At 46.9% G+C, this 23350-nt stretch overlaps 1 protein-coding gene across 8 annotated transcripts in view; it reads left to right on the forward strand.

Moving 5' to 3' along the window:
* The window catches only part of LOC119178803 (proteasome adapter and scaffold protein ECM29), an 881180-nt gene that overhangs the window by 462283 nt on the left and 395547 nt on the right, over positions 1 to 23350 (forward strand). For all 8 annotated transcript variants that reach the window (XR_012895350.1, XM_075895092.1, XM_075895224.1 and 5 more), the window contains one exon: positions 11902 to 12019. Coding sequence is in view for 7 of the 8 variants with exons in the window: in XM_075895092.1 (XP_075751207.1) it covers positions 11902 to 12019 (118 nt within the window). In the remaining variant the exon portion in view is untranslated. The remainder of the gene's footprint in view (positions 1 to 11901; positions 12020 to 23350) is intronic.

Consider the following 23350-nt stretch of genomic DNA (forward strand, 5'->3'; position numbering starts at 1 on the left):
GTCGTCCGCCACGGAGCCCCTGAGGTCCTCATCACCGACAGAGGTACGGCCTTTACGGCTGACCTAACGCAAGCGATCTTGAGGTACAGTCAGACAAGCCACCGCCGAACCACCGCGTACCACCCATAGACGAATGGCCTCACCGAGCGTCTAAATAAGACCATCGCCGACATGCTGGCCATGTACGTGGACGTCGAGCACAAGACGTGGGACGCCATACTCCCGTATGTAACCTTCGCATACAACACGGCCGTGCAGGAAACGACGCAGTTTGCTCCATACAAGCTCGTCTACGGACGGAGCCCAACAACGACGCTTGACGCCATGCTACCGGTCGGCACCGACGAAGAAGACCTTGACGTCCCCAGCTACCTGGATCGCGCTGAAGAAGCTCGAGAGCTAGCCCGCCTGCGTATCAAGAGCCAACAGACGGTCGACAGGCGCCACTACAACCTTCGACGACACCACACCGAATACCAACCCGGCGACCTTGTCTGGGTCTGGATGCCGATACGACGACGGGGATTGTCTGAGAAGCTCCCGCGACGCTACTTTGGACCCTACAAGGTAGTCCGACGTCGTGGTGAACTGGACTATGAGGTCGTGCCCGATGACTTAACGTCATCCCAACGACGCCGTGCACGACCCGAAGTCGTACACGTGGTGCGACTTAAACCTTATTACGCGCGCTGATTAGCTGTGACGCATTGTTAATGTAATTTATTGCATGTACTCTCTCTTATGTTCTGTCTTTAGCATCGGGACGATGCTTTTTCAGAGGGGGGTAGTGACATGTGCGGTTCTTTTGGTTTACGAAGAAAGCCGCTATCACTTTCTGTTAAGCGCAACGCAGGCCGCGTTTATCTTGTATGCCACTCTGGAACGCGTTATGACGCGTGTATAAAAGACTGACACGTGCGGTTCTTTTGGTTTTACGAAGGAAGCCGCTATCACTTTCTCTTAAGCGCAACGCAGGCCGCGTTTATCTTGTATGCCACTCTGGAACGCGTTACGACGCGTGTATAAAAGCCGGCGCAGTGTGCCACTGGGGGGTCTTTTTTTTTCCGTCGGCCGACGACTGTTCACGCCGCTGTTGCTGTGAGTTGTGTTTGGCCCTGTTTTGCTGGGCACAAGTTCGCCCAATAAACAGTTCGCCTGACACCGCCCTGACTCCTGCGTGCTTCCTCTCAAGTGCTGCGTGTATCACAACCTCGTGACAATATGCTATTAGACGAGTGGGGGCCGGGGAGCTGCGCAAATTTCGTTTAAGGTAACCCAAAGTGCTTGAGTCCTTAGCGGTGGTTTTTTCTACATGATTGGACCAAAAGTGGTTAGGGGTGAAATGTATTCTTAGGTACTTGTAACTGAGCGCAGGGCATAAGGGTCTTTCATTTAGGTTATATGTGAAGGTAGAGTTAAATCGCTTGTGACTAAAGGTCAATAATTTGCACTTATCAGAGTTAAGAGATATTTGCCAAGATAGGTACCATTCCTAATACTATCTAGATCCTGTTGAAGAGCAATGTGGTCACTTGGAGAACAAATTTTTCGATAAATTATACAATCATCAGCAAATAAACGGATGGAGGAGGTAATGTTAGTGGGTAAGTCGTTTATATAAATAAGAAATAACAAGAGTCCTGAGACGCTACCCTGTGGTACTTTGGATGTAACGTCGCATAACGGGGAATAGTTGTCAATAGTTGTGAACTGTTTGCTAAATGACAAAAAATTTCTTATCCATAAGATAGAGAATGAATCTAGAAGCAAGGATTATAGTTTGGCGATTAGACGACAGTGAGGTACCAGATCAAGTGCCTTAGAAAAATCAATAAATACACAATCAGTTTGAAGATATTGTTCCATATTAAATTATAAATCAGTAGTAGTAAATTCCAGTAATTGTGTTTCACAGGAAAAACCTTTCCTAAAGCCGTGTTGTTTCGGGGAAAAAAATTATCTTCTAAATGCTGCGCGGTTTTGGAGGCAAGTATATGCTCTAGGAGTTTCGACGCAATACATGTTAGTGAGAAGGGACGATAGTTCTCTACTTTGCTTTTGTCCCCAGATTTCAATATTTGTACTACTTTTCCAATTTTCCAATGAAACGAAATTTCACCTTATGCGAGGGACTGTTTAAAGATATACTACAGGATGATGCCGGCAAAGGGAATGGTCTGCTGGAGAAGTTTTGTGTTGATGGCGTCCATTCCAGACGAGGTGGACACTTTAAGATTTTTTATTAGTGACGTAATTCCTTCGATGGTGATATCTATCGGACTCATAAATGGATAGTCAACATCTAAAACCGATAGAATACTGGAGTAGTCTTTTTTCGTGAACTTCGCGGAAAAGAAGTCGTTGAAAACTCGGGGGCATGCTTCTTGCGTTATCGGGGTGCCAGTGTCATTGCGAAGGGAAATGTGATTAGGTGCGCTAGCAGGTGATATTGTTCGCCAGAATTTTTCAGGGTTGTGCGCCATTAAAGATTATAGGTCATATAGCAAATACTTTTGCTTTGCTTTACGAACAACACTGCAGTATGCTTTTTCTGAGGCTCTGTGGTTATTAGTTGCAGTGGCTGTTTTTGAACCTTTGGCGATTTTAAACAGACGCTTTTTCCTATTTCGAAGAGTGCGAAGTTTTTTGTTGAACCATGGCTTTGAAGAACTAAGGCGGAAAGATATACCTGGGATATGAGTGTCAATTAGTTCCAATAGCTTTGTTTTATACAAAGACCAGTTATCACGATGTAGGAATACTTAGGTGTTGACACTGACCGGGTGCCGCGGCGGAGAACGGGGCCAGATCTTGTTCGCCCTTTTAGTACATGCGCTGTCAGCAGCGGCGCGGGGTGCTGCGAATAAGGAGCGGCAATTGCTTGCGGAGTGGAGTGCGCTGCTACGGTGGTTACGCGCCGTGCTTGCTTTCCGTGCCGTTAAAGCTGTTTTTCGGTGTTTTCTGCTGCAGTGTGCACAACAAATACTAGACGTTATGCTTCAGCTGGGCGGCCGGCGCCGTGCGTAGCTTTTTGTGTCGTGGTTTGGGACCAGCCGCAATGATGGTTATGCAAGCTCACGTGGTGGAGCGGGCCAAGGCAGTGCGTGTATGTCGCGGCCTGTGTGTTTGGTGGCCCTGATGTGTTTGTTGTGGCAGTGCACGGTGTTCAAGTGGCACGCTTGCAAAATTTAGCCTGGCTCATAGGTCGACTAGGACGCAGCAAAGGGTAAGAAGCCGGGGTAAGAAGTGCTTCGTACCCAACTTCAGATCGGGCTACCAAAGGTGCGTTGATCATGTGCCGCTTTTCAAAGCTCCATCGGAGCCTGCTCGTCTTGAACTTTGGCGCCTGGCCATTCCTAGAGCAGATAGATATTGTAACCGAGTGACTGCGTCTGTGCGAAGCATTTTCCTGAGCAGCAGATATCGAAATCGTACTACGCTGAGTTTGATGGCCAGGTGCTTTTAAATGCACTCAACAAGAGACCGGTACTATCGGCGAATGCTGTATCTAGCATTTTTTCCGGGATGCCCCAAATATCTAACAAAGCAGACAACTTCAAGAAAGCCCCCCCTAGAAAAGAAGAAAAAAGGAAAAAAAAAGGGAAAAGGAATATGTTGGTAAAGTTGTATAATTTGCCCCACCCTATAATGTTCAGTGGGAAATTTTGTGGCCCACCAAGCTGCTTTGCCAGGCCGACTTTAATTATTCTCAACAGACATCCGCCAATCCCAATGTACAGTCGCGTAAGTATATGATATCTGCGCGGGCATATCTGAGATAGACAGCCGCTCAGCAGCGTCGATATCAGTGCAAATGACGACCTTGACAGGAAGAACGCCAGGGACATTTTCATTGATCATTTTCTTTCCGTGTAGCTATCAATGCACTGCCCTAGCCATGTAAACGTCATAAAAGTAGCCTTGATTTCATTGTGGACCGAGCAATCGCGCGTAGAGCGGTGGAGGGGGTATTTTCGATGCAGTCGAAACACGAAACGTAGCTGAAGAGCCCCAGTAAGTCGGGCTAATATTACCATATTGTCTACAGGGCGGGCATCACACTGCTCAGGCAACATTTCATGATACGCGTAGGCTCTCTGCCAGAATTGGCGAGCATGCACGTTTAAGACATTTTATTTTATGATGCGGTAAAGTAGCTATGCTATGCTCTCGGGAGTCGTGCGCATGAACGAAAAGAGGGAGAGATAATAAACATTATTTAGTTGCCTAGTGGAGTTCTTAGCTGTTGACCAGAAGCCCCTGGGATCTTGCAGCGTTTTTGGACACCAAAGTTATTTGCAATAAACTCACTTCCACATCGAACTCGGAAGGGTCGCCGGCCGCGTTCTCGCGGCTCTTCCGCGCACTCCCGCAGTTTCAGCAAGTAAAAATGTCAGTAACCGAAAATGATTTGGTGTCGACAGCAGTTTCAATCGTTGTGTGCCTTGCTGCAATTAAAAAAAACTTAACTTACATGGCGCAACATCGAAAGATCCCGCAACATCTGCACTTCGGCAGCCGCAACGTTTCGACCAGAAAGGCCCCCGTGGCGTGGCGTCGTCTGCCGGCGGTCGAGCGAAGCGCATGGATTGCCGAACAAGATTTGGCCGCGCCGCTGCGTGGAGTGTCAACATCTAAATATTCCTACACCGTGGTTCTATTGCACGGAGGTTCCGAAGGCTTTTTTCCGAATGTAATTTCTTCCACTTTGCAGATCACCATACTCGCTATAGGTCGGAACGGCCAACATGACAGTGGGACAAGGGTGTTTTGGAATGGCGGAAAACGTTTGGACTGCTCCCGCGAGTGCCTGAATCATTTGGATGGCATTTTGCAGCAGCGTCTGTGCGCCCGCTTCAAAGGAAGGTGTCGGTGCATTAGCGGCGCAGGCGAGCGATGGAAAACTGTCTGCAATTTCGATAAGCGGCGCTGTTTCGAAATGAATACCGGCCATCACGCCATTGGGGAGCGCCTGTTGTTCAGAGCTGACTCTTGACGCAGCTTGATGTGAAATTGCTAGGCCGCTTGTGGTTAGCATTACAGGCGCGTGCTCAAAGTGAGCCTGGCTGCTGGGTTGCGTAGCAACCAGCAAGAAAAATTTGGCAAAGGCTGAGGCAGCATTTCCGATCTGTGCCTCTAAAGCTCTACAGAGAGCTGTTTGGGAGCGCTGTGACATCGAAGTGCCATGCATTCCAAAGGGAGCAGTAGCAGTCCGATTTGCCTGTGTGCACTGTTCAAGTTGGCTATGGCCCCAGACCCAAAGCACGCTACCTTTCAGGTAGGAGCTGTTACATAGCGCCTCGTGTCATTCCGTCTGGGGCTTGTGACAAGTGAGGTGCTAGATTGTGATGCTCAAGGGGGGCACTGGCCCTGTTCTCGAGCAGCGCGGCATCTGCTAAAAGCGTCACAATGCGGATAACACGGCGAGCCTAATTCACAGATGCGGGCTGACACTGCTAAGTCTTATCAAAGGCTTAATGAGCCTTTATGGTGCGTCGGGCGCCAGTGTGGTGACCTTGCTACTCACCGTAGTGGATGATCGCCGCGGGTTCAGGCGTAGCAACACACAGGGCCGCGTCCCCGTCACCTAATGACTTGTGGCGCACCGCTCGGCGCGCGTTCAACTAACAATGCGTTTAGAGCGGTGCGACAAAAGAGACAGTGTTCGATTAACAGAAATACACAATAACTTTATTGCCTTTGGCAGCACCCCGAACAACAGTACATCTTTTGCGGCAGGGATGCGGAGAGCAAAGGCTTCCGCACGCGAACGTTCACGATAAGGGGAAACCGAGAGCACGTCGCAGCTGGCAATGGTGAGCTTTGACACGCCGGTCGGGAAAACGTCCCTCGCAGCTATGCTGCGCACTCTCACGATGGCCACTGGACCTGGTCGCGAGAGTAAGGGCAAACTTCGTACGCGTAGGCCTACGGCAAGTGTGGCTCAGTGTGGTGCGACCACTTTAAGCATTAGGCACCGCTGTTGGCTTAGCGTACGGTACCGAGTTTAACACTCAGGTAAACACGCCTGCCTGGAATTTCAAGGCACCATGGCAAGCTACAGTCCTGTGGGGACGTGGATGAAAACACGTGCTTAGTAGGCGCCGACCAACGGAGGAGAGACCCTTTCCGGCCCGCACGTGACTTGGCCTTGCTGATTCTCGCAGCCCCCAAAAACACGCGCCGTTCCCGCACGTGGTGCCATCTATTGCCAGGCGCCGTTACCAGAGCATGGGAAAGGAGAAGCGGCCGTACGGCAGAATGCCCATGATATAGTCACAGGCGCACCTCAGATCCCCACAAGCTTTGCTCTTTAGTGTCGAACCAAGCTTGAGCAGTATCTTCTAATATGATATACACTTGCCAGAGCTTGTGATCGTTGGTCCAGTCATTGAAGACAGCGACACGGTCGAACTTTTCAATCCAGCTTTTCGGGTCTTCCAGTGACGAACGACGGAAAATTGGCGGCTCTTTGAGTTGTTGGAGCTGGAGTGGTGCAGGTGGCACAGGTGCTGTCATTGGCGCCGTTGTTGACGTCAACGTCCTGGTCTTCCAAGTCCTGTCCGGTAAAAGCCATATTCCGGTGGCAGACTTTGTTGCCCCTGCAGCTAACTCGCTGCTCGTGGCTGGCGTCGGTGTTTTCTCTGCGGCATGGGCTGGGTTCACGACTTGACGGGATCGTACAGTACATGGAAGAAGCAGCGCCTCCACCAGAAGGCACGGGTTCGTGACACAGAGAAAGGGAGCCGACTGCAGATCGAATAATAAGCTGTTTATTTGGACTTAACTTGTGGCCATGTAAAAGGAAAGTCAGAAACAGCAACACACTGTCACTGATAGTGGCGAGCAGAGGGTGGGCCGTCGATGAACTGACAAGCCGTGAGGCGTGTCGGCATTCCAGCGTTATCGCTAGCGGGGATGTGAGTTCCAGAGCAATCTGTAATGTTCACGAAATGGGCGTAATCTTAACAAAATGATTTATTGCAGTCCGGAAGCTTCTCGAACTGTGTAGGGGCGGCTTGTGCTGAAAATTACTGACAGCGAAACAGTGCGATAACAAAGCGTAAGAAGGGAATGTGGCAATACCATGTGACCAGATAGTTGTGTTGTACGTAGCCTGTCTGTGCAATAACCGGTCATATGGTTTTATGGGAGTGATTATCCTGTGTATTTATAGGCGGTGCATTGTTTTCACAATGAAAAATCGTGAAGTCAGCGCTGCGTGTGTTCCCTGTCTGCGAGTCCCTTGTCTTTTTAGCCCTGTTTTCTCACTATGTACAATCAACAAGCCCAGCTCTCCACACTTTCGAATTTCAAATAATTATACGAAATTTTAAGATATTAAAAATTAACAAATAAACATAACCACATATAATTTTTTGTAAAGTGGGTTTCACTGCAGTGGAGGTTGCTATATCGTGAAAACATCTGTCCTAGAGAAATCTCCACTGCCATGAAGCCCCACTACAAGATTAAATAAACACAGGGATCCAACTCCTTCACCAACTGCGCAATACATGTGCACCTTGTTTTCGGGGCCACCAAAGTCACAATAATGTACCAATTTTATTGTGCTGAATAAACTGCGGTCGCGCGTGTGTCCTAAAATCCACGAGGCAATGTTCAGTGCTAAGACAACTCTGTTGTGCAAGTCCGCTCAACGGCAAAACGCTCTTTCCGTAGGGGCTCATGACGTTAAGTCTAATCGGTAGCGTGAAAGCATGACGACAATGCATCGGCGCATGTTGTCTGTTCCAGGAACGCTGCTGATCGTTTATATTGCCGCGTGCATAGCTGCATTTAGCGGCGAAATAGCGACGACAACGAAGAACGTGGATTTGCTTGAGAGGCGCAGCGCAGGCGAGTGAAGAAGACGACAATCTTAGCGGCCTTCTCTGAGAGCGTCTCTACAAGTTCCACTGTCCGTGTTTTTAAATAAACCCCCTGTAATTTATAACCCGCAACACTGGTGGAGGTGCGGGGTACTACCACCTCATTATCAGAACCCCTGTGAGAAGCCCCGAGTCCAGACCTACGAGACAGCCACGCGTGGAGACGCCTGTGCACCGCTCAAGCCGTCGCTTTCGAGGTCTTGAACCAGAATTTGGCCTTTTAAAGGGAGCAACACTTCTGACAGTCACCCCTACTCAAGAAATGGCAAGGAGTCCTGCACAGGTGACGGTCCAGAATATGCGCATTCCTGAACCATTTCGTAGCCGGCCGAACGAAGATGCGCAAGACTGGCTTGAGCAGTTTGAACGGGTAACTAAATTGAACTACTGGAGTCTCGATGGAAAGCTCTTCTACGTATACTTCCCCCTTGAAGACGGCACGAACACGTGGTTTATAAACCGGGAGGCAACATTGACGACATGGGAGGAGTTTTGTTGCCGGTTTCTTGACACCTTCGGTAACACGGACCGACGCGAAAACGCACAACGCCTTCTTGAAGGACGCACCCAACAGCTGCATGAAAGCGCCGCCATGTTTGCTGAGGATATGGTGCGTCTGTGCCACCACGCGGACCCCAACATGCCCGAGGCTCGAAACCTAAGCCATCTCATGAGGAGCGTCAAAGAGCAGCTATTTGTTGGTCTTGTGCGCAATCCGCCGACAACAGTGGACGAGTTCACCAGGAAGGCCACCGCAATAGAGCGTGCACTGCAGCAACGGTACCAACAGTCTGATCGCCCGGGCACCGGCGCACCTGCAGGCGCCGCCGCACTTACCGCAAACGACGAGTTTTCTCTACGCCACCTGATTAGACAGATTGTGCGTGAGGAGATTGTGAAGGAGAACGCAAAATACACATTGCAGTCACAGGCACCACCGCAGCAGTAGTCCACGGTAGCCTCCGTCGCTGAAGTCGTTCGCCATGAACTTCGACAAGCGTTTGCCTCTCCTCAGCAATATTCCGCTCCACCGCACCGTCCAAACTCATGTACCTATGCAGACGCTGTGCATCGTCCATTGGCTCCAGAAGTATCCTACCAGCCGAACGGGTTCAGCTATGCACGCGGCAATATAGTTGCACAGCATGTAATGAAGCAATTTTCACCAATAACGACATGCGTGTCACCAGAATGTCTGTGACGTCTATGTTTCAACACCACGATTTAAATTTCCATGCTTCACATCCACAGAACATATAAATGGTGGGAATATGTTGACACTTTTCCTCTAATATACTTTAGAGCTGTTTTGTAATTCCTTCCACCACCACACCCGCATTTTAATCACTGTGGTGGCAGAATCCTCTATAGACCCTTCGCTTTTCAACTGCACGTTTCTAGGGCCTGAATATGAAATTCTTGGGTGCTTTTGGTTTTTAAATGTCATGTGATTTATAAAAGCATGCCTCCTGGTCGTAGCAGCTGCAATTCAGTTTTGATACACGCAGCTATAGTGAGGCCATCGCTGGTGGCTCTCGCGTAGGAAGGCCTGTGGAGTGGCTACACCTTGTTGCACGTCCGCCACTCGCTTTCCAGGGTCAGTAGCTGATGGTTAAAAAAAAAGTGAGCATCACGGCATCGTCTTTCTTGCTTTGTTTTGAAGGAAGGGGTAGAGGGAGACTGCTGTGTCGCTTGAAGTAGCTGGCGTGTGCTATCTTGAGGCATAATAAGACTGCTCGTTAACTTTCTGTGCTACTAACATGTGCTTTGCACTTAGATAACTGACAGCATGAAAGCTTCTGCAATTAGAGTAATCATTGCCCCTTTATCCAGCGTTCTTTTGAGCTATGCGATATTGTATCTAAAATAAGATACAATTTGTTAGTTTCATTTGTGCTCTTAGGAGTGAATGCGATACCAACAAATTGTATTGTTATACCAAATAATAAGGTGTGACGTCATCCGTGAGAAGCCCTAGTGGCGGGGTTGCCTTTTTCAAGGTCTGCGCACTCGCAAAAACTTGCTGCACGATCGGTGTTCTATATCCGCGACTTGGGTGACTAGAGACCCCCGCAACATTTCTTGCACGCTGATACACGTACAGATGGAATCAAACTTGTCTATAGTGCCCAGCCGGCCACTCCAGCTGGTATTTTCTTTAGAATTATGTAAAGAGAGATGCAGTAATTCTACCAAACATGGTCTACTGGTTATTAGGCCCTTGGGCTGTAATATAAGCATTAACGGAACCTTGTAACTGGCATGAGATAGAAGCCGCGGCCAACAAGTGTCGACAGTCACATGCTCCGCTGCTCTAGACCAGTGTGATTCTATCTGTACAGTACGCACGATTGTGTGACTGCCTTGCAATAAAGGCTCTGTGCATACCCTTATATGGCCACTCTGGAAAGCGAAGCGTTTTTCGCACAGTCTGTTCGCGTGGAGAGTACAAGGTAGAAGGGTATACCAGCTGTAAATAGCTCGTGCATCAGCAGTGACACCTTTGAAGTCACAAGTCATAACATAACATCAGTCTAGTGACATAACATCAGTCTAGTGACATAAAATATTGCTGCAAAAGGAAAATGAAGTATGTTAAATCGTGTAGTTTCAGCACAGAGATGAGTGGAGAGGGAGGTTAGCTTTCTGAGACTAGCTGAATGACGTTGTATTACGCCCAGCAGTCTAGTCAGTCATGAAATTTTTTTTTTATTCTTGAAGTCATCTTGGGAAAAGGCACTTGGAACTGTGTGAGTCTCTAGCGTTGTACGTCACAGCGTTTGTCTACCATATCTGCTGATAACCACCTAGGTGTGCTTATTGCTGTTTCATGAAGTACAATTTTATTCAACCTGTATTCTGTTGATTTGCTACAGAAATAATCATTGAACAAGTTTTTCCAGATTGCTTGACAGCATGATGTCATTATTTTTGCATCATCAACTGAAATAGATAGTGCTTCTAGGATGATTGGCTCCATGAAAATAATGTAGTGAATTTAAATATTTCTAGCTCTTCACAAGAGCCTCATAATTTTTTCATGTCCTTGAATGTAAATGCAACGTGCTTATCCTCCAGAATTCGAAGTTAGCTGATTCAGATTGCGCCAAAGTGGAAATTTCGCTCCTCCAAAGTGCTTTAAGATAGAAAATTTTGCTGCTAAGAAGGGCTCCAAAATGAAAATTTCGCAGCTCTGAAAATTGCTCCAAATCGGAAGACATCGGTGGCGTCACTGTGAATATGTCACCCTCATGTTGATTAATCATTTTTAAGTTCAACAGCTTGGTATACCGGTTTATATTCTTCAAGCATAGTAAACTTTTAACCGTAACATGTTTTTGAGGTTATCACTCGCATTCCACCAAAAGTACAATCTTGCTACTGTTCAGTGTTGCTTTCACTTCTCTTTGAATAAAAAAAAATGACATTTACACAGCAGGTTAGTTTGGTCGTCACGAGTAGGATCATTTTTTTATAGCATGTGATATATGTTATTAAAATTGAATTCAAAAGGATTCGACCATACCACTATTCGCTTAGAACTTAAAATTCACTACTTGCGCATGCCTAGGTGAAAGTGGTGGAAAAGGGGCATTTGCTGCCAGTATAAGAAATCTTCTGTGGGGAAGCCAAAATGTCTTTTAAACTTGCTTTTACCGTATTCTGAATTTGTTTTTTGCAACTGCTCGGAATAATGATTGAGCGTAGAGCTTGCCCACCACGATAGGTTGCGACATCATGGAGCAGGTTCGCTGCTTGGGGACAACCAAGAGCTTGTGCAGTTTGAACAACACCAGCTAGTCCAATTTCACCAAGTTTGAAAAGGCAATAGCAAGAGTTATCATGTACAGTGACTGCTTCAGTAATTAGAATAAGATCTACAAAGATAGGGTGTGCATACGCGGGAAGGAATATCATCACATCCTTCATGTCTCCGTGGTTGCACGTTCAGGTGAAGCTTCGGTCAAGTACAGTTGGACGTGAAGTGACACTTTGCTGCTTTTTGCAGAGGCAGCCTGACCACGTATCGTGAGCTGTGTTCTGTGGCGACTGACCTGAACCAGCCAGACCTGATGTACAAGTTCATGCACCTGGCCAACCACCATGCTCTTTGGAACTCCAAAAAGGTCTCTCCTTTTGTATTCTGCTAGTGATAACAATTCAGCCGGCTCTCATATCAAGGTGGCTGCCCATATCTTGCCACGCAAGACACTACAGCATGCGCTGCCATATAAATGTGCACCTCTCCCCCCTAAGGCCCATCCGCTGGCCCTCTTCAACCACAGTTGATTTCTTCCAATTATAAGGGGGTTTATTGACCGAAACCAACTGCCTAATTTGAGGGGTGCACACGCTCAGCTCTTCGTAGTTATCGTCATATACCTGCTCCTACTTCGTACTGTCTCTCTTCCCCACTACACTTGCCCAGGGCTGAAGAGGAGCCAATCTGGCAACTCCAGGTGAAGAAAGCACAAAGGGATCGTTGTTGGGGTTTAAGTGGCTGATGTGAACTGCTTCACAACTATGGTATAATCTGTCGTCATGACATGTCAGTGGTTCAATGACGTTGTTGGCCAGCGATGTGCATTGTTGTAACCACTGCACTCAATGACGTCGAAATGTGGTGGTGTTGGACGCCGGCACACAGAATGTGATGGGGAGCAAAGTGCAGCACGTGCACCCAAAATCTTTCCTACGACAAGAAGGGAATTTTTCGGCTCGAGGGCATCGATGGGCCATGAAGCCGGTGTCCCTTAATAGTTGTGGCGTTGTCTGAAAGGGCTTGCAATGCCTCAGCATGTCTTCTATGTGTTTATACACATTTTTCATGTTGGCTTGCTCAATCCCCATTAGCACATGGGAACCGTCTGCAAATTCTGCCAGTGACAGCTCTCGTATCTGCGATAGCTGTCCTCCTGGGCCTGAGAGCATATTGATGATTCTCTTGGACTTGTCCAGTTCCTTGGCTTGGAGCGTGTCATAGAGTTTCACACAATACAGTCGAACCCATGTATATCAAACTCGCCAGAAAACATTTATTAGTTCGATGTATGGCATAATTTGATTAAGCCTGGTATAGGTTTTGACACATAGGCACATAACAAACTAGAATAAAAGTACTTTGTTAATATGATGACTTCTTTGCTTCTTTGCTGTGGAACAAAATTGTCCCGGATTTTTTTCTGTGTGAACGACTTCGCTGCCTGCGACAGCACGCACGCCTCCACGTTGTCCAACGAGTCGGAGCAGCTGAGGCCGCAACCTTCCACATTCAAGCAATAGCGCCAGACCAACGCAAATGCACTAATCACTTCGAAGGATGTAGGCAATGGGCCGTCGTCGATTTCCATATTGCTGTCGCTTTGGCTCGGGGTCGGCAGGACGTCTGCAATGTAATCCTCATCCTGTAATTGGCCCATGATGGGGACATCATCGTCCGCACTGACGAACTCGTCGAATGTCGATCCGTCGATAGCACCTGGGAACTCTGCCAGCTCATTCCAAACTTCGGCGGAAACACCTGCAGTGTTTTCAGTGCTGTCCGAATTTGGGGTGTCATCACCAGGCATGCGGAAGCCGGCATGCCTAAAGCAGTTCTAGATTGTCTCCTTCCTGACATCTGCCCACGGTCTACTCAACATAGAAATAGCTTCGAGCAAGTCAGTCTTAAGCTCCCTGTCGACACGAAGGTTCTGCAGAAGCCTTTCCACCAGGCGCTTCCAATAGCCGGCTTTCATTGCGCGTATAACGCCTTGATCCAGTGGTCGCAGTACAGAGACGTTTGGGGGCAAAAAACGCAGCTCGATGTTGCTGGAGGTCGTACTGCAGTGATGCGATAAACAATTGTCCACGAGCAGGCACACCTTGCGATTTTCGCCTACCAAATCATCATTCCACAACAATAGCCATCTGCTGAAAAGCTCCCCGGTCATACACGCTTTTAAGTTTGCTCGGTAGCTAGGTAACTGGTAGCGACAGCGCATTTCGAAAACACCGCGGTGCCGTGCTTTTCCCGATAACCAGAGGTTGAAGCTTTTTCGACCCGTCTAAATTAGCTGCCAACAGCACGGACACACGAGCTTTGTTTGCCTTGCCGCCGCTTATCTTGTCGCCACGATACGCGAGTGTCTTTTTTGGCAACTTTTGTCAAAATAGAGGGGTTTCATCCACATCGAAGATATCTTGGGCTCTATATCTTGCTGCGAGGTCCTTGTCTTTCTGCTCGATCATAGGGCCGGACATTGGGGTGTTTCTCGACCGGAGGTCCACAAACCACTTGTAAACGGCCGCTCAACATCTTCGTACACAGCAGCGTGGGCATGTCGGGCGCCACGGGCACCTGGCTTTTTGTCCGACTTGCCCTGATGTCTGCCTTGTTCTTCAGGATAGTACTCAAAGTTCTCCTTGGAATTTTGTACACGGCGGCGATGTCAGACTTCTTTTCACCGCGCTCAACCCAATTGATGATTTCAAGTTTCGCAGCGAGCGGCAAACTTTGCCTCTTTGCGCAAGCCGTGATGACAGCGCGCCAATACAGTTCACAGAGCACCAACAGGCAACACCACAGACCACACTGAATCGGCAGCAGCAGGCACACAAGCATAAAGAAAGAAAAAATGGGGCTTACTTCTACCGCCTCCGCGCCTCGGAGAAAGCACGACGGCCTCTGATTAACTGTAAGCGCTGCGAGCGGCCCAGGATCATTTCTTGGAGGGGGGTGTTCGCCCGCGCACAACTGGGTCTAACCAACTTTTTCTAGGGTGGCGCCGGCAGTTTTTCCCGCCACTGCGAGGGAAAGCCAACTTGCTGGGGCACTTTTGTTACGCGACATCGGCAACGAAAGAGCATCATAGACGATGAAAGCGACCGTGCTCGTGTTGTTGTTCATGCTGTTCTTCCATCTTGGCTGCAGCTGCCTCTGACTCTCCCTGTATATTTTGTAAATATATTTATTTCATTCATTCTCTCACCCCATAACATTTGGTGGAGGTGCGGGGTACAACACGATATCACGGAGCTCCGCAGTGGCCGACGCTTGGATTTTTCCACCATGGCAAACCAGGGACCGGCTCCCGCCGAGGCGACTACAACAACAACTGTTGTTCTTCCGCAGCTAAAAGATCCTGGCACGTTCTGTGGCACGGATGATGTCGACATCGAAGAATGGTTGCCGTTGTAGGAAGGCACAAGTAAGAATTACCGCTGGGATGAAACTTCTATGTTAGCCAATATCCTGTTCTACTTGAAAGGAACAGCAAAAGTGTGCTGCATTGACCACCTGCCCGCCAAATCCTCTGACCATGCTGCCGACTCGACGCAACCTTATTGACATTGAAGTAGATGACACACCCGTTGTTGCACTGGTGGACACAGGGGCTCACATATCAGTGATGAATTCAGAACTTCATTGCCGCCTTAGGAAAGTTTTAACGCCACCCACAGTGCCACTCATCCAGGTCGCCGACGGCGACACGTTTCCCGTGCCTGGAATGTGTTCCGCGCGTATAAGTGTGGCTGATCGCTCCACGACAGTGCTATTTGCTGTGCTCGAGAAATGTTCCCATGAACTTATCCTCGGCATGGACTTTTTATCCGCCCACTCTGCCCTTATTGATTGTGGAACCGGCATGCTTCAACTTGATTTACCGTGTTATCATGACGACCCAACACCAGCTCAACCCCGTCTGTGTTCTGCAGATCACGTTCGCCTAGCACCTCAAGCCGTTACTTACGTGAACCTGAGATCTGTCCCTCCTGTTCCCGATGGTGACTACATGTTGACACCTATTGCTGACGTTCTGCTGGCCGAAAATGTTGCCGTGCCTCATCCTAAACTTCAGCTAGTGCGCTCAAGTTATCCCAGATGGTATGACTTTGACAAAAGTTTTTTCTATAGATGCTGCCATTTCGGTGTTCCTTGCCGAATCTTCTTCGTCCTCTGCTCTGTTTTCATCCTCGAAGAGCGCAGCGGATGCCACCATCGACAAGATGATCGCTCCGGACCTTCTTCCAGCGCAGACAGCTGACATCCGGCACCTGCTGAAATCCTAACGCGACATCTTTGATTTTGATGACCGCCTTTTGCATCAGACATCCTTTGTAACTCATAGGATTAACACTGGAGACGCCAGCCCCATCCGATGACGTCCTTATAGCGTGTCTAATGCTGAGCGACAAGTTATCCAGCACGAAGTTGAAGAAATGCTCACAAAAGACGTCATCGAACCTTCTTGCAGACCATGGGCATCGCCGGTTGTGCTAGTCAAGAAGAAGGATGGCAGCTGGCGCTTCTGCGTAGACTACCGTCACTTAAACAAAAAAACACGTAAGGACGTATATCCACTGCCGCGTATTGACAATGCTCTCGACTGCCTGCATGGGTCTGCCTACTTTTCATCTATCGACTTGCGATCAGGATACTGGCACATTTCTGTCGATCATCAAGACCGTGAGAAAACCGCATTCATCACACCGAATGGACTTTTCCAGTTCAAGGTTATGTCATTCGGATTGTGTAATGCACCAGCCACATTTGAAAGAATGATGGACTCTCTCTTGCGTGGATACAAATGGACCACGTGCCTGTGCTATCTCGATGACGTCATTGTATTTTCACCTACATTCGAAAGCCACCTTAGCCGCCTAACGGCTGCTCTTGAGGTTTTCCGGAAAGCAGGACTTCAGCTCAACTCTTCCTAATGTCGCTTTGGCTGTCGGGAAATCACTGTGCTCGGCCACCTTGTCAGTGCTCGAGGCATGCAACCTGATTCTGACAAAATTCGAGTTGTCAAAGATTTTTCCATACCACGTTTCGCAAAAGATGTACAGAGTTTTATCGGCCTTTGTTCTTACTTTCGTCGTTTCGTGAAGAATTTTGCTGACATTGCCCGACCATATACGGAGCTACTGAAAAAGGACATGCCTATTTATTGGGGTACTGACCAAGCAACTGCCTTCAGCACCCTTACAATGTTACTTACTTCCCCACCCATCTTGGCCCATTTCGACCCGTCAGCCCATACTGAAGTTTGTACCGATGCCAGTGGACGTGGAATTGGTGCTGTTCTCACCCGGCGGCAACGAGGACAAGATCGCGTCATTGCTTATGCCAGTCACCTCTTTTCTCCTTCGGAGAGCAAGTTTTCCATTACAGAGCGTGAGTGCTTCGCACTAGTCTGGGCAGTCGGAAAATTTCGACCACACTTGTTTGGCCGCACCTTTTTGGTAATTACAGATCACCATGCCTTGTGCTGGCTGTCGTCCCTTAAAGATCCTACAGGACGACTTGGCAGTTGGGCCTTGAAACTACAAGAATACAGCTTCGACGTGGGATACAAATCTGGCCTGATGCACCAGGATGCCGACTGTCTATCCCGTCACCCCGTGGACCCACTTGACCTTTCAGCACATGATTCTGACCCTTGCGTCTTCGCCATGTCGGCTTTCACCGACATACGCAGGGAGCAACTCAGCGATGTCCACTTGCGGTCTATCATGCAGAGTCTACGCTTGCCCCACGTAGACCTGTCGCTACACTTGTTCGTTCTACACGATGGCATTCTTTACTGACGCAACACCAGCGCCGAAGGACCAGAGCTACTACTCGTAGTTCCTGCGACATTCCGTTCCGCTGTACTTGAACAGCTTCACGACGCCCCAACCGCGGGACATCTCGGGGTCACGCGCACGTACGATCGCGTGCGGCGTAGATTCTTCTGGCCAGGCCTTTACCGTTCTGTGCGCCGATACGTTGCTGCATGTGAGTCCTGCCAGCGCTCCAAACATTCCACCTTGCCACCAGCTGGTCCGCTCCAACCAATAGACATACCCACCGTTCCCTTCTACCGCGTCGGTCTTGATCTCGTTGGACCATTTCCTACTTCTCTCACTGGAAACAAGTGGATAGCCATAGCCACTGATTGCGCCACAAGATACGCTGTCACACGAGCGCTACCGACAAGCTGTGCCACTGACGTCGCGGACTTCTTGCTTCATGACGTAATTCTTCACCATGGCACTCCTCGACAGCTGCTGACTGATCGTGGTCGCTCATTTCTTTCAAAAGTAGTAAGTGACATCCTTCGCTCGTGTTCGACGCGTCACAAGCTCACTACGGCCTATCACTTACAAACAAATGGTCTTTCCGAGCGCCTAAATCGAACATTGACAACAATGCTCTCCATGTACGTTTCGAAAGATCACCTTGATTGGGATAGTACTTTGCCTTATGTGACATTCGCGTACGATTCGTCACGCCACAAAACCGCTGGCTTCTCCCCCTTCTATTTATTGTTTGGCCGCCATCCAGCGTTACCCTTCTAGACTCTTATCCCATCAACTTCGCAAACGGTTACAGAGTACGCCCGGGATGCCACTGCTTGGGCTCAAGTGGCCCACCAAATCGCACGGGAACGTCTTCTTGGCTCGCAGCTCTCTCAGAAGGCCCACTACGATAGCCATCACAGAGTAGTTTCCTACTCTCCAGGTTCATTGGTCCTCCTCTGGACACCATGCCGCCACGTTGGCCTCTCTTCGAAGCTCCTGTCTCGCTACTCGGGGCCTTACAAGGTTTTACACCGACTTACCGATGTCACATACAAGATTGCTCTGTTGGAAAGTCAGTCATCGTCGTCCCCAACCGCTACTGACGTCGTCCACGTGACCCACCTCAAACCGTACATATCCGCATATGACCCTACTCTCCTTTAGGTGCCGAGACGGCGCTGCCAGCAGCGGGGGGTTATATGTTACGCGACATCGGCAACGAAAGAGCATCATAGACGACGAAGACGATGAAAGCGACCGTGCTCGTGTTGTTGTTGCTGCTGTTCTTCCATCTTGGCTGCAGCTGCCTCTGACTCTCCCTGTATATTTTGTAAATACATTTATTTCATTCTCTCACCCCTGTAACACTTTTGAGGCACATGGAGTTTGATATATCAGTTGTCGTTGCTATTTTCGTTCGATAAAACAGTAACCTTTGCTATATATTCTCAATGCAAACTTACCGTGTTTAGGAATTGTTCGATATGCGGGATAGCCCCGCCGCGGTGGTCTAGTGGCTAAGGTACTCAGCTGCTGACTCGCAGGGCGCGGGTTCGAATCCCGGCTGCGGCGGCTGCATTTCCGATGGAGGCGGAAATGTTGTAGGCCCATGTGCTCAGATTTGGGTGCACGTTAAAGAACCCCAGGTGGTCTAAATTTCCGGAGCCCTCCACTACGGCGTCTCTCATAATCATATAGTGGTTTTGGGACGTTAAACCCCACATATCAATCAATCGATATGCGGGATGATTTGATATAAACGGGTTCGATATAGTCGGGCTCGACTGTAATACCCACAGAAGAATCTGACACTGTGATCGTGTATACTCAGGGGAATTATGGGAAGTACAGGCTTTGGATTGGATTGCATTAGCTTGGGAACTTCTTACGGATCTTTTTCTACAGTTTCAGTTTCGCTCTTCGCGCAGCGTGGTTAGGGTAGGGTGCGGTGCAAAGCACTGAAGAAGCACCTTTGTTGTTCAAAGAGGCTGAAGACCACTAGTCTGTGATTTGCAGCATATGTGAAGCTTTCTAAGTCGTATTTAACTGTTGAAGCGAAGTGTGGTTTACTCACCGCTGCACACAGATGTAGCGTCTCATGCCAGTGCAAAGTATTACATTGTGCTCACATTTGTTTGTTAGTGTGTCTTGCCAAAACTCATTTAAATTGGCTGCAAAACGACGGTGAAGCTAAGTAGATGTACCATCTCTCTCCTCTGGCTTCACAACAAAACCAGAAGTGCGTTGGGGACAGACCACTTGGACAGATGCACCTGACATCACAGCAAATTAAACCTTCAGTGTTTTTTCCTAATACTGTACTGTTATTACCATAAATATTGCCCTGCCACGATGGTCTAGTGGCTAAGGTACTCGGCTGCTGACCAGCAGTTTGCGGGGTGGAATCTTGGCTGCGGCGGCTGCATTTCCACTGGAAGCGGAAATGTTGTAGGGCCGTGTGCTCAGATTTGGGCGCATGTTAAAAAACCCCGGGTGGTCAAAACTTCCTCAGTCCTCCACTGCCGTGTCTTTCATATTCATATGGTGGTTTTGGGACGTTGAACCCCACATATCATCATCATTATTATAAATATATAATGCGTACTTTCAAGGGCAAAACAATTTTCAAGTGTTGTAAAAATAATTTATTTTATGTTGATGCCAAATCTGGAACGCAGTGGCAGAGTGATTCATACTCTATTCTGGTGGTTAAATTTGTCTAGGTTTCATTTCTACGGCATTGTCACGAAAACTTTTTGAAAAAAGATTGTGTACAAAAAAATGAAGCAAGTTTCAATTAAACACAACTTCATATCACTTTGTTCTATACTAGGCAAACAAGCGTCACAATTCTCAAAAAACGTAATTCATGCGAATCGAATCCGAAGCCTGTAATTTCTATAATTTCCTTCAGGGTGTAAGCGCCGCTGAAGAAGCCCGCAGAGACACTAGTGCCAGATTCTCCTCTAAGTATTATTGTATGAAACTCTATAGAGCCTGTCAAGCACTGAGTTATCTATAATGTGCATGTCCTCACGCACTGGTGAGCATGAAGGCCCCATTGCCCACAGCTGGGGCTTGTGGGTGGTATATTCCTCTGGTGTGGTGGGAGTCGAGAAATTCTAAATGTGTGACGTGTAGCCCTGCTCACAGCCAGTGTCATTGTCAGCTGAGTGTCCTTTTGCATCCGCAATTCTGTCTACTCAGGGGCTCCAAGAAACAGATGAGCAGTTTCAGTTTCAGTTTATTCATTAATTCAAAATACAAAATTCGTAGAATGTAGTATGCCGGCTAGGGTTCCAAAGTCAAGCGACTGCAGTGGGACCCTCGGTTAACAATAACAATAAAATTATTAATTATAACAGCACGTAAAATACGCAACACAAGTGAAAAGTAAACAGTGAACTTACATAAAATAACATCAAGTAAACAAAAAAAGGCATTCAGAATGCGACACAAGAACAATAGTAATAAGTTATACAAGTAAAACATAATCACGCCATAATGAAATAACCTAAATTTGCAGAGACTTACCAATTTCATGCCCGAATACATAAGAATCGTTAAGTATTCATAGTTGTCAACCTAGTTATGCAAGATGAAGTTTTTAAGTTCACGTTTGAATGCATGAAAAGATGATGATGATTTTAGTGTATAGGGCAGGTTATTCCACAGTTTAATGATCGCGAAGACGGACGTCATTTTGCCATAATGGGAGTTACATTTAGGTAAAAGGAAGTTGTGACTGTGGGCGAATCTAGTGCTATTGGTGTTAGTGAGTAAACTAGCATAGATTAAATCAAACACAAGCTGTTTGTTAAGTTGTTTATATAACAATATGATTAAGTGAAAATTAAATAAGCCCGACACAGTTAGAATACAGTTAGCCTGAAGAGTTGGGGTAGCATTAGAATAGAATGAACTGTTGGTAATAATGCGAATGGCCTGATTCTGAATGTGCTGTACAGACGAAATATGAGTGTTATATGTATTTCCCCATGATGTAATGCCATAGGTGATGTGACTATGTATGGAGGCAAAGTATAAAGACAATAAGGCTTCAAGTGAAAAAAAAAAAAAAACGAGATTTGATGAGTGATCTCATACCAAATGCTGTTTTTTGTTTGACGTAAAGAATTTGATTGGTGAACTTTAAATAAGGGTCTAATTTTACGCCCAGAAAACACACACAGTTAGACGCAGGAATGAAATGATTGTCAATGAACGCTTGTAGAATGAAAGGTAGCATTTTTTGTGATGTTTTAAAAACCATGAACTGAGTTTTGAGCGGATTTAAAATTAAGTTGTTTAAGCGACACCGTTCAACGACATTAGTCAGTTCTTTGTTCAACATATTGATCAGAGTAGGTAATGATTTATGCGAGATGGAAATGGTCGTATCATCAGCGTAAAGAATAACTTTAGAATCTTCAAGGCAGTCAGGCAAATCAATAATATAGATACAAAACAGTAAGGGTACAAGAATAGAACCTTGTGGGACCCCTTGATTAATTATTTTAACCTTAGCATTAACGCCCCGAATACAGACTGATTGTTCACGATCAAGAAGGTAGTTTTTTATGAAGGTCAAGGATGGGCCAGTGATACCCAAGGACTCTAATTTGCTAAATAAAATATTATGACTAATGGTATCAAAGGCTTTCGTGAAATCAAGAAATACAGACCCTGTGAAATTACCGTTGTCGATGGACGTTTTCAAAAAATCCGTTAATGATAGCAATGCTAAGTTCGTAGAACTAATAGCAGGGAAACCGAATTGGCAAGGCTTTACCAGCTTAAATTTATTGGGGTACTTGTTAATACGTTTCAGAAATAATTTTTCAATAAGTTTGCTGATGGAAGACAAAATAGAAATAGAACGGTAGTTACGGACATCTGTCGTGTCACCTTTTTTGTGTACTAGGATTAACTTGGCTTTTTTCAGTGAGCTAGGAAATATACCATGTTTAAAAATGACATTAATTATATTGCTTAAGACTTCTGAGATGTCTGGAGCAGCAAGTTTTAAATGCAACGCCAATTCATTGTCTAGTCCAGTGCTACAGTTTTTTAGACTCAGGATTGTAGAATAGACTTCGTCATTGGTAACAGGAAATAGAAAGAATGAATGGATACAGCGGGTAAGGGTGTACGAGGATACTTTGGGTCTATCATTGTATATTTCATAAAAGTAATCACTAAAAGACTCGGCTATGTCAGAGGACTCAGTACAGATTTGCTGTTTATACCTAATTTCATCAATTACATTACTAACCTGAGGTCTGTTTTAAAAGTCATTGAAAAGTTTTCATTTTTTCTTTGGGTCATTTCTTGCTTTACAGAATTTTTTTTCATAATAAAATCGTTTTGATTGTTTCTGCAGTTTATTCAACATCTTACTATATTTTTTATACCCAAGTCTCAAATTCACATTAAATGGCTGTTTTTTTTTTTTTTGTTCCTGTAGAGATGATCTTTTTTCCGCATACTAGTTAACAAGCCTTGAGTTAACCAGGGATTACTTTGAAACCTATATATTTTCTTGCATTTAACAGTTTTAGTGTTTGCATGCACAGCATTAAAAAATAGGGAGCAGAAGTTGCCTAGTGCTTTTTCAGGATTTTCTAAGGTGCTAATGGAAGACCACTCAGAGCCTTGAATTGCCTTGATAAAGTTTTCCTGATCGAAGGTTGACGTGAAATGGCACGTGTTAAGGCGAGGTAGATTTACGGCGAAAGTTACAAAGACAGGATGATGATCAGTGATGCACACATCAATGACTCCTGCGCTAGGGGTTGGCAAAAAATTGCTTAATACGTGGTCAATGAGCGGGCTTGTCCCAGGGGGTGAAAATCGAGTAGGGGATGAAATTAAGGATTCAAGCCCGAAGCCAAGAAAACAATCACTATATG

Source organism: Rhipicephalus microplus, chromosome 1 (assembly GCF_043290135.1).
Source record: "Rhipicephalus microplus isolate Deutch F79 chromosome 1, USDA_Rmic, whole genome shotgun sequence".
Taxonomy (NCBI): domain Eukaryota; kingdom Metazoa; phylum Arthropoda; class Arachnida; order Ixodida; family Ixodidae; genus Rhipicephalus; species Rhipicephalus microplus.